Genomic DNA, 12,434 nt, shown 5'->3' on the forward strand with positions numbered 1-12,434 from the left:
AGTTTTTTAGTGTGCAAGTCCATTAACAAAATCAAATGACAGCCAATTATTATTGCCTGTATTTTAGTATATTCGCATGACTTGATAAATCCTTAGATTACTAGTGAAAAATATAGTACATTTGTAAATCATAACAGACACTGCTGTTGGAAAAAAAGAAAGCGTTAAATAAGCAGATCTATATATTTCGAACGGTAACTGCAATCCTCTTCAGTAGTACAAAGTGGGAGGAGGATGATATCATAAATAGCAACTTCTTACAAAGGAAAAAGAACTAGGAATATTTACTCCTTCCCTAGTTCCTTTTCCTTAGTAAGAGGTTGCTATTTATGACACCATCCTCCTCCTACTTTGTACTACTGAAGAGGATTGCAGTTAGCAATTGAAATATGTAGATTCACTTATTCAATTCTTTCTTTTTTCCGACTATGGTGGCAGTTGTGAAGTCCTTAGATATTTACTTTTATGTATGTTTACCCATTTTTTCACTTCTCTCCATGCTTTCATATTGTATTCCTTGCAGACTGAAGAACTCGCAGCAGAGATACTCAAACTATGAACTTTTGGAAGAAAGAAATCATCATCTTGAAAGTGAAACTAAGAAGCTTCAGGAACAAATGCAGCTGATGACTCAAGAGATGGTGTCAGTGAAAAAACAGGCAGCAGAAACAGCTGAGGAAAAGGCTGCATCAGAAAGAAAACTTGAAGTAGGTTTTTTTTTTTTATCTCTGAAGATTTTTATGAAAGGTGAATGTTAGGGGTCATTTGATAATAATACTTGGTGTCTGAATAGATTCAGGCATCATTGTCAGGAGACAAGAAATTAGATAGATGGCAGTTGAAGCCATGCTAGAACCGATGTGTGGCAGCAGTAAATGCATACAATCTTAAGTCCCCAATCTTCAATAAAAATGCATCATTATCAAATTATCATATAAAATAGGTAGTGGCTGAAAAATTCTATCCATATACTATATACCAAGGGTTTTTTCCCCATTACCAGGGAGGTAGCCAAATCAGAAGGCATATACCCACTCCCACCCATTTCATTCCCACCCATTCCACTCCCTTCCAACACCCTTTTCCCCCTCTCATCATAGTTCCCCATGGATGACAGGTCATCCCAGTATCCTGCCTACTGCCATAGGTCAGAAGCAATTTAGCAGGACATGGCACATCCACAGCAAGGCTGTTTCACTTAATTGGCAACCCCACCTCTCCGTCCCCACATGCATAAAAAGATAAGACAGGAGTCATACCTTCAAGCTGCATTAAAATAACATTCACACAAAACCACTCCCTAATGCCCCCCCCCACACACACACCCATCCCCCACCCCCTCTCTTGCATCACAGGATCATCTATACATAGTCATTCTCCACTCACCCCTGTCTCGTGCCTTCTTCTTTCCTTGCTCAACAGACATTCCCCTCTTGCTCATTGCCCTTTTCACCCCATCCATCCATCTTATCCTGGGTCATCCCCTCAAGTTCACTACCTCCACCTGTCTTCTGCACCTCTTTTACTAATCTTTCTTCATTCATTCTTTCCATGTGTCCAAACCATCCCAGTACTCTTTCATCAGCCCTATCTGCCATCTCCTTTTACACCCCAGCTCTCCTCCTCACCTCATTTCTCACTCTATCCAACCTTGTAACCCCTGTCATATTTCTCAGACACATTCAAACTTTTCTTTTCTGCTGAAAAGTAGACAAAAAAGTACTTAAGTACTTGAATGTGGTGGTCATGTAAAACAAATACCAAAGATTCATTTCCCTGTCACCCATCTTCAAAACCTATCATCATTCTTACCTCCATCTTGAAGTGTAACACCTAAGGGCCAGACATTGTATCTTCAGACTAGTCCTAAGATGTTATGTCAACTTCAACCACAAGTTCCTCTATGTTTCCACTTAAGGAAGGAGTATTGCTCCTATCCTGCTTTTGGAAGTCAGTAATGCAAATACTTTTATACTAATAATTCTTATAATTCTTCATGTACTCATTTTTCTGCCACCACTATCTTGCAACACTGCTTCTGACCCAAGGCAGTGGGCGAGATGCAGGTATGACCCATCATCCAGGAGGAGCCAAAATAAGAGGGAGGGAGGGGGGTAGATGGGAGTGGAGTATGTGGGGATGGAATGGGTGGGAGTGGTTTTTGTGCATTTGTTTTTTGGTTACCTTCCTTGTAAGGGGAAAAAACCTGTTGGTATATGTATGTAGGTATGTACTATCCTCATCTCTCTATCCCACCATTTGTTGCCTTTCCTTCTGTTCCTTCCCATCCTCCCATCTCGCATACCATCTTTGCACAATTTAGCCCTACATCATTGAAACATATTGTTCCTCTACTCCTGTTTATCCATCACTACATCCCATAAGTCTCTCAGATTCTGTTGGCATTCTGTCTCTTTCTTCTCATTTAATTTGCTCATCTTCAGCACCTATCACTTCCTCTCCTTTCTTCCTTCTCCATGTAATCTCCACTTTCAATTTCCCTTCCAGCTAAGTCGGACATTCTACAACCCTTTCCCATGAATATATTTATGTCCAGAACTCTTCCAGTCCAAATTTTAAGCACCACTATACATACATACACCAAGGCCTTTTCCCCCTTACAAGTGAGGTAGCCAAAAAGAAAAAGGCATAAAATCATTCCCACCCATTCCATCCCTAAATACACTCCACTCCCCTCTACCCTCCCTCTTATCTTAGCACCTCCTGGATGACGAGTCATCCTCGCACCCTCTCCACTGCCCTGGGTCAGAGGCAAGGCCACTTCATTAAATCGGCGACCCCCCTCTCCATCCCCCCATGCAGAAAAGGAGATGGGGAGAAATCCTGCTGCGTCAAATTTTGTTCACACATACTACCTCAACCCCCATCCCCCACCCATTCCACCTCATGCATCACAACATCATCCATATACAACCATTCTCCATTCACCCCTGTCTTCTGTCCTCTCCCATCCTTCCTCAACAGACATTCCCCTCTTCCCCAAAGCCCCACTCACCTCATCCATCCATCTCATCCTAGGACGTCCCCTCATGTTCACTCCCTCCACATCTGCCTTTCATACCTCTTTTACTAGTCTTTCTTCACTCATTCTTTCCATGTGTCCAAACCATCCTAATACTCTTTCATCAACCCTATCTCCCAACTCCCTTTCCACCCCTGTTCTCCTCCTCACCTCCTCATTTCTCACTCTATTCAGCCTAGTAACCCCTATCATATTTCTCAGACACCTCATCTCAAACACATTCAAACTCCTTCTCTCTTCCTCTCTTATGTTCCATGTTTCTGCCCCATACAGTGCTGTTGGCACAATCACTCCTTCATACAGTCTCCTCTTAGCATCCATTCCCAAAAGTCTATTCCTCATTACACTTTTTAATCCACATCTCATCACCTTACATTCTACCTCCACCTCCACTCCACCTTTTCCTGCCACATTTGCACCCAAGTATCTAAAACTATCCACTTCTAGTCGCTCTCTCTTAATGCTCACTTCCAGTCTGCTGCCACTTTCACCCCTTGTACATCTCATCACCTTACTTTTACCCACACTTTATCTTCAGCTTTCCTCTTTCACACACTCTCCCGAACTCTGTCACCAACTTCCTCAATCCCTCCTCCAATCCTGCCACAAGCACAGTGTCGTCCGCAAACAACAGCTGGCTCACCTCCCACTTTTCTCCATTTTCTTTAACCATCTCCAATCCCTGACCCACCACCCTTGCATTTACCTCTCACATCACCCCATCCATGTATAAATTGAACAGCCAGGGAGACATAACGCATCCTTGACGAAGTCCCACCTTTACCTCAAACCACTCACTCTCTCCATTGCTAATCCTGACACATGCTCTACTACTCTCGTAAGAACTCTTCACAGCTCCTAGAAGCTTTCCTCCTATCCTGTATATCCGCAAAACCTCCCACAGTGCCTTCCTGTCTACCCTGTCATAAGCCTTTTCCAGATCCATAAAAGCCCTTTCCTATAGCTTTCTCACATATCTGTCTTACCACAAAAATCTGGTCTACACAACCTCTACCCGTCCTAAATCCACACTGTTCCTCACCAATTACTCCCTCTGTTCCTCTACTAATCCTCTCAATCAAGATCCTCCCATAAGCCTTCCCAACTACACTTAACAAGCTAATCCCTCTGAAACTACTACACTCACACTTGTCCCCTTTTCCCTTGTAAAGTGGAACTATACAGGCATTCCTCCAGTCCTCCGGCACTCTACCCTCTCTCCAGCAAACATTAAATAACCTCACCAGCCAGTCCACCATCACTGTACCTCCTTTTTTTTTTTAGACATTCTGTATGGCATCCATCCAGACCAGGTGCCTTACTTGCTTTCATCATCTTAATAACTGCCTTCACTTCATCCTTCCTTATTTCTCCTCCATTTTCCTCACTCATCATGGTCATTTTCTTAGCACTTCCCACTGCAACTATTTTTCCCTCCCTATCCTCCTTCATATATAGTCCATTAACACCCTCTTGGCTACCTTCTCACCTACCACCCAGGCCCACGTATACTTAAGTTTGTTTTTCTATTTAAATACATCTCCAACATCTCTGTTACAGTTCCTTTCCTTGAGGATGTCTTATGGAAGTAAATCTGTTATCTGATGCATAGGACATCAAACATCCATCATTGGTACATGTACATTGATCCGATGTCAGTCACTATTTTGAGATTTATTCAATTCCTTTTTGTTTCACAGGCCATGGAAGGAAAGCACAATGTAACAGTTTTGAATCTGAATGCTGCCATAAGACTATTGCAGGACAAATTAGCAGAGGCCGTAGCTCAGGTCAGTTACAAATGATGCAGTGAATTTGTACATGTATTCTAATTGGAGAAGATGGGGAGAAATCCCTTTGACACAGCCCGAAGGGATTTCTCCCCGTCTTCTCCTTTTCTGCATGAGGGGACGGAGAGGGGGGGTCGCCAATTTAATGAAGCAGCCTTGCTGTGGATGTGCTGTGTCTTGCGACACTGCTTCTGACCCAGGGCAGTGGACAAGATGCAGGGATGACCCATCATCCAGGAGGTGCCAAGATAAGAGGGAGGGTGGAGGGGAGTGGAGTGTATTAGGGATGGAATGGGTGGGGATGGTTTTTATGCCTTTGTTTTTTGGCTACCTCCCTTGTAAGGGGGAAAGCCTTTGGTATGTGTATGTATGTATATATTCTAATTTTCATTGTACAGCCAGTAACATGACATAAGGTAGTAGACCATATACCTTCTTTTACCACAACTTGCAGAAGATGGAACTTAACAAGAAGGTCTACTCATACGCAAAGAAGGAAGTTGCAGAAGAAGGAAACAGAAAAATGGAGGAACAGTTCGCAGTGCAGCTAGAAGGCTTGAAGATGAAGCTCCAGCAGAGTGAAGATTCTCTCAGGAAGTTTGTGATATTAAAGGAAGCTCGTGAGAAAGAGTACAAAGATAAACTGGCATTACTAGTACAGCAACATCAACAAGAGGTCAGACAAATTCTTATTTGTTTTGCAATACCTAGACAACAACATAGATCACTCTATGTAGATAGGTACACAGTGTCCTATAGGCCCACCCAGTGGCTGTACCCAGTGACCTTGGAGTTGTGGGTCTCCTATAAATGACTTGGGGCAGTAGATGGATTGATTGATTGATTACTGGGGATATTGGTGACAAAATTATTGGTTAGCTAATCAGTTTGTCAGTGTGTCACCTTGGTTTCCTCTGGTAGGAGACCTACAGCCCCAAGGTATTTAGCCGTAGCCATTGGGATATGTATGTATGTATCTATATGCCCAAACCAACTCACTCCCTGTTCTGTTCTATCCATCAGCTTTCTTCCCACATTTATTTTATGCCTCACCTTCACATTTCTCGTGCTATCCATTGTTGAAACATCCATCTTAGTTTTCATACACTTCATCTTAAAAACATTCAGACCATACCATTGAAATTATTAATATTAGATGGTAGAGTGGAGATGTTAGAGAATGAGGAGCGAGGATTGCTGTGTAAATGAGGTACTCCTGCTGTGCATGCACTGTCTTGCTGCATTGCTTCTGACAAGCAGTGGGCTGGAGAGGGAGTTGAGGATTGGGTGGGGATGGGTAGCCCAGGAAGCCCTGGCTGGCTACCTCCCATATAAGGTGGAAGAGGCCTTTGGTATATAGGTAGAGTGGAGACAGTAATATATCAAGAGTGTCTGATTTATCATCAGTTTGTTTACTTTGTTTTGGAGTATTTGTTTCATGATTTGCACATGATATACTTCTTAAGATTATATTCTAAAGGACAGGAGGTATGCTCTGGTATACTTCTTAGTAGAGAAACTATGTAAGGAAATTAGAAATCACTATATCGAGAATAGAGTTACTATGAAAAGAACAGAATAAAGTTTCACCCAGTAATATAACTTGTGGATGTGCTGTGTCTTGCGACACTGCCTCTGACTCAGGGCAGTGGACAAGATGCAGGGATGACTCGTCATCCAGGAGGTGCCAAGGTAAGAGAGAGGATGGAGGGGAGTGGAGTGTATTTAGGGATGGAATGTGTGGGAATGGTTTTTATGCCTTTTTCTTTTTGGCTACCTCCCTTGTAAGGGGGAAAAAGTCTTTGGTATATGTATGTATGTGTACAATTTTATTTTATTATTTTCTTCAGCTTCTTGATCTGAAACTCAACTTTGAAAAGGATCGCTCCCAAGCTTTATCCAAAGCTCTTTCGAGAAGGCAGACTGAAACAAATGAGATCACTAGTGAACTGGAGAAACGGTATCATAATCTCATTACCCAAGTTCAGGCTCATGCGGTGGCTCAAATAGAGGAATATAAAAAGGTAAGGGTCTTTTTTTATAGAGTTGAATATGATGATGATATGGTTTAACATCACAAACTCCCCTATATTGGAGGGCTAGGATGGTGCCTCTCACCGAGGACTTTGTAGCATGAAATTTAATTAACCATGTCCTTGGTTCAACTTCACCAAGGGCATGGTTCATTAAATTCCACACTACAACGCCCTGTGTAAAGGGGTACCATCCTAGCCTCCCAATAAGGGGGAGTTTGTGACATTATATATAAATATATATATATATATATATATATATATATATATATATATATATATATATATATATATAAATATATATATATAACGGGGCAAGGATTGATGATAGTTGTTGCCTCAACTTTCACTATTTGGAAATCCAGAGCCCCATAATGGCTATCAACAGTTCTCAAGTTTTCCCATAGATACCTCAGGAAATTTGGACGGTTGTGTAAGAGGCGAGAAAAACAGGACGGGGATTGGGACCAGGCATCCTTCTCCCTGTAGCCCCACAGAGGACATTCCTAAAAAAAAGTAAAGGCATAAGAGGGTCTAGGAGTTTTCCAACCAGCACCCTAAGGTTTGGGTCTTTTAATGTGTGTGGATGTGATACAGATGAGAGTAAAAGGGAAGAGATAGGTAGTATGTTTGTGAGAAGATGGATGTGTTGGCTTTGAGTGAAACTAAGTTGAGAGGGAAGGGCGAGTGTGAGTTTGGGAGTGTAATTGGGAGGCGTTCAGGAGTGAAGAGAGGGAGAGAAGGGGTGGCTATACTAGTAAGTGAAGAGATAGGTAAACGTGTAGTGGAGTGGAAGGAGGTTTCCTCAAGGATAATGTGGATGAAGGTGAAACTGGGAAAGGAGATGTGGGTTTTTGTAAGTGCATATGGGCCTGGTAGTGAGAAGAGTGTAGAAGAAAGGGAGGCTTTTTGGATAGATTTAAATGAGTGCATAGAGGGATTAGGGAGAAACATCAATGTAGTAGTACTGGGAGACCTTAATGCTAGGGTAGGAAATGAACCAATTGACGGAGTGGTTGGGAAATGTGGAGTTCCAGGAAAGAATCATAGTGGAGAGTTGATGGTGGAGATGTGTCTAGAAAGAGAGTTGGTGATAGCCATTACAGTGTTTTGGAAGAAAGTTAAGCATAAGTACACATGGGAGAGGGTGGTGGATGGAAGGGTGGTAGATAGGGCGTTAATGGACTATGTAGTGGTAGATAGGAAGAGTTAAGGATGTACATGTGCTAAGGGGAGAGAGTGGGGGAATGTCAGATCATTTTTTTGGTGGAAGGTAAATTGAGAGTGGAGGACAGATGGAGAAAGAGGAAAAGGACAAAAGGTAGGGAGGTGCTTAGAGTGAACTCTTTAAATGAAAAGGAAAAGAAGAGTACAAGAAGAAGCTGAGAGAGGAGTGGGAGGGAGTGAAGGATAGAGTAGAGCTAGGAGTGGAGGAGGAATGGTGATGGTTTGAGGGAGTCACAAAGTGTGCAAAGATGGTGTGTGGAACAAGAAAGATGGAAGGAAATAGAAGGAAAGGTAGTGAATGGTGGGATGAGGAAACAAAGAAGGTTGTAGACGAGAAGAATCGAGCTTTCACAGATTTGTTACAAAATAGGACGAGGGAGTCATATGAGAGGTACAAAGAAAAGAAAAGAGAAGTAAAGCACAAGGTAAAGGAGGCAAAGAGGAGAGCAGATGTGAAATGGGGTAAGAGTATGACAGAAAGGAAGAGAGGAACAGGGGTGGTAAGGGAGTTGGGAGATAGTGTTGATGAAAGGGTATTAGGATGGTTTGGACACATGGAAAGAATGAGTGAAGAAAGACTAGTAAACGAGGTATGAAAGGCAGATGTGGAGGGAGTGAACATGAAGGGGCGTCCTAGGATGAGATGGATGGATGGGGTAAAGGGGGCTTTGGGGAAGAGGGGAATGTCTGTTGAGGAAGGATGGGAGAGGACAGAAAACAGGGGTGAATGGAGAATGGTTGTATATGGATGATGTTGTGATGCATGAGGTGGAATGGGCGGGGGGATAGGGGGTGAGGTAGTATGTGTGAGCAAAATTTGACGCAGCCCGAAGGGATTCCTCCCCGTCCTCTCATTTTATGCAATGGGGGGACGGAGAGGGGGGGGGGTCGCCGATTTAATGAAGCGGCCTTGCTGCGGATGTGCTGTGTCTTGCAACACTGCCTCTGACCCAGGGCAGTGGACAAGGTGCAGGGATGACCTGTCATCCAGGAGGTGCTAAGATGAGAGGGAGGGTTGAGTGTATTTAGGGATGTAATGGGTGGGAATGATTTTGTCCCTTTTCTTTTTGGCTAACTCCCTTGTAAGGGGGGAAAAGCCTTGGTATATGTATGTGTTAGTGTAGAGCACTTTTTACATCACTGGTTTGTAATAGGAAGAGAGGAGTTAGTAAGTTCTCTACAATTTTTTCCTTTATTCGTTGCATTATCAGTTCCAATATTTATTGTATACCTCATGACCCTCATCATGTGGCAGGGGACAGGGCTATTTGTAATTCTTGTTTTTCTTTTTCTGTTCTACATGTGATGTGTTTCCATTCCATTCTGAAACTATAACATTTATTTTCTAGTTGCTCATGCAAGTGTAACTTAACATTTACACTCAAGTGGTCAATAAATTTCATATTCATTACTAACATATATATATATTTTTTTCAGGCTGTCATTATTCTCAAAACAAGATTAAGACAACTTGAAGAAAGAGCAAGAGATCAACCCACTTAAAATAAGAACGTAGATATTCTGGTAAATTTGTATGTATGTATATGTATATGTGTGTGTGTGTGTGTATATATATATATATATATGTATATATATATATGTATATATATATGTATATATATATATATATATATATATATATATATATATATATATATATAGGAGTGGTAGGGTGGTGAGTTTAAACGCCAAGAATCCGTTGAAGTTTTATTTCTGAGGTTTCGTCCAACTAGGACTTCTTCAGAGTATACACAAATAAGACAACGACAACTTATATAATCGCACAGCTTACCCCGTTCCTCCCCATTCAATGTTGTTGCCATCTCGCTTTCGTCTTGCCTCATGGATAACTAGGCCGCTTGCTACCCCCACCAACTTGACAAAGCCGTCCCGATGATTGCTACATGGGAGTGAGGTAGTATACGCTGCCTCAATTGTCCTCCTCTCCTTTTTGTTAAGTCCATTATGGAGCACCTCTGTTTTTTCCCAATCCGGCAGGTGGCCAAAGTTGTATGTGTACCACTAATGAGTTGGATGTCCAGTGGGCTTTGATGTCATTTTTGTGTTCAATCGTCTGCTTGTGAATTCCTCCGCTAGTTTTGCCATAGTAACTAGCAGGGCAGCTTTTGCAAGGAATTCTGTAAATTAGACATTTATCTTCATCTTTGATTTTTGTTCTAATTTTATTCCTCACAACATCGCCTATTTTTACTCCCGTGCTAAATGCCAGTTTTAGGCCTGCCTTGGTGAGATTCTATTCTATGACATTTGAGCACTTGGAGTTGGGTACAGACAGATACCCACGGTTCTCATCATTAGCCTCTTTACTTTTACCACTCCTATTTCTTATTTGTAACGCCTTTTCTTTGTTTCTATATAAAAAGCCTGGCCGGATTGGGAAAAAACAGAGGTGCTCCATAATGGACTTAACAAAAAGGAGGCAGTATATTACCTCACTCCCATGTAGCAATCGTCGGGACGGCTTTCTCAAGTTGGCGGGGGTAGCAATTGGCCTAATCATCCATGAGGCAAGACGAAAGCGAGATGGCAACAACATTGACCGGGGAGGAACGGGGTAAGCTATGCGATTATAAAAGTTGCCGTTGTCTTATTTGTGTATGCTCTAAAGAAGTCCTAGCTGGACAAAATGTCAGAAATAAAACTTCAACGGATTCTTGGCATTTAAACTCACCACCCTACCACTCATTCTGTCTTCACACCTCAACATATATATATATATGTAATATCAGATTCACTGTTATCAGCAAATAAAGTTATTTTTCTATGTATTATATGAAGTAGGATTGTAGATACATCATGTATTCCAATATATGACCTTGTGGTAAATGCCATGTGATTTTATCCAGTTGAAAAATGGATCCCAGGTTGAAGGGGATCTTCATTAACCAAGGTTGTGTTCAGATTGAGGATTCACTTTTTAAAAAGTGTTAGGAGGATGTCACAGAGAAGAATAGAACAATCTGGTGGAGCCCAGAGTACATGAGTAAGTGCCACCAAGTGCAGGAAATGTTATCTAGATGAATTTTGAAATTTAGATGTTCAGCATCAAGAGTTATTTATGTTCATGTGTATGGATGATGCTGTGATGCATGGAAGAAAGGGGGTATGGGGATGGGGGAACGAGGGAGTATGTGTGAATAATAAATTGATGCCGCACAAAGTGATTTCTCCCCATCTCTTTTTCTGCATAAGGGGACAGAGAGGGGATGTCACTGATTAAATGAAGTGGCCTTGCTGTGGATGTGCTGTGTCTTGCTACACTGCTGCTGACCTAGGACAGTGGGCGAGATGCAGGAAGGCACATTGTAGTGAGTAATTGAAGGTTGAAGTATTTTCTTTATCCTTTGGGATGTGCTTTTAATTGGGTTCTAGAATAATATTTATGGCATACTTAGTACCATTGGCTGAAAATTGGTGCAAATTGAAGGCTAGTGATTGTTTTCTGCTATTTTACTGGCAAATACTCTCTTACTATTACTGCAAGGTCTCCCTGTTGCAATGTCTTGTTTTGTATGATGTTTCTGTTGAATACTGAGTGTAGATTATGAGGGATGTGTGTATTTTGTTTGTGAAGGAGATTTATTTTTGTCTTTTGTACTCTTGATGTTTATAGTTGGAATGTAGAGTCTGATAGTGATTTCTGATGGTGTGTTTTGTATTATGAACTTCTCAGTCATTAGTACATTGCCCTAGGTCTTTCTTGAGGGAGATTTGCAACCCCTGTATTCACCAGCCTTTGTCCAGTGAGAGAGATTGCCCATGTAATGCGACCGTTGATTCATGATAGTCAGGAATAAACATCACTGATGACTCCTGACAGGAAATTGATATTCTCTTTTGTCTCGGCCATAGTTCTAGATTGTTGGGGTAAATTTGTGTTTTGGTCTGTTATTTTGTAGTTGCAGTGATGGGTTATTATTGTTGAGTTGTCTACGTGGGTGAAGGCTTTGACGTTGTGCTGTGGGTTAGAATAGTGAAGGTCACTTGTGAATAGGTTATGTAGCACTATTGATGCTATTGCTTGTGGGGGTATTTGTTGAAGTTATTTGGTCCCCATTAAATGGTTGTTCTGTGACACTGCACTAATAACCATTTCTTTTCATTATTCCATATATCAGTTCCTATGGTCTTTTTTTTGACAGGAAGTGTCTGATGACTGTCAAAAAGCCTTATTTATAACTGTTCCCGCCATTACTGTTCTGTTGGTCTTGGATTATATATATTAATGAAGTGGTGGGGGTAATCTAGCTTCAGCTGTCAGGCCACACTTTGGAAGCACTATTTTTTGCTGCATTGCCTTTGATCAGAACAGTGTGGCTG

At 41.7% G+C, this 12,434-nt stretch overlaps 1 protein-coding gene across 1 annotated transcript in view; it reads left to right on the plus strand.

The window, feature by feature from the left end:
• LOC143019478 (uncharacterized) overlaps window positions 1–9,663 on the plus strand; it is a 29,256-nt gene extending 19,593 nt beyond the window's left edge. Inside the window, exons 5-9 of the mRNA XM_076175115.1 lie at window positions 524–707; window positions 4,744–4,833; window positions 5,288–5,509; window positions 6,684–6,857; window positions 9,531–9,663. Coding sequence (XP_076031230.1) covers window positions 524–707; window positions 4,744–4,833; window positions 5,288–5,509; window positions 6,684–6,857; window positions 9,531–9,596 — 736 coding nt within the window. The 3' untranslated portion in view covers window positions 9,597–9,663. The remainder of the gene's footprint in view (window positions 1–523; window positions 708–4,743; window positions 4,834–5,287; window positions 5,510–6,683; window positions 6,858–9,530) is intronic.
• The last annotated feature ends 2,771 nt before the right edge of the window (window positions 9,664–12,434 follow it).

The sequence above is a fragment of the Oratosquilla oratoria genome, chromosome 37 (assembly GCF_046742065.1).
Source record: "Oratosquilla oratoria isolate Oo_2021 chromosome 37, ASM4674206v1, whole genome shotgun sequence".
In the NCBI taxonomy this organism is placed as follows: Eukaryota; Metazoa; Arthropoda; class Malacostraca; order Stomatopoda; family Squillidae; genus Oratosquilla; species Oratosquilla oratoria.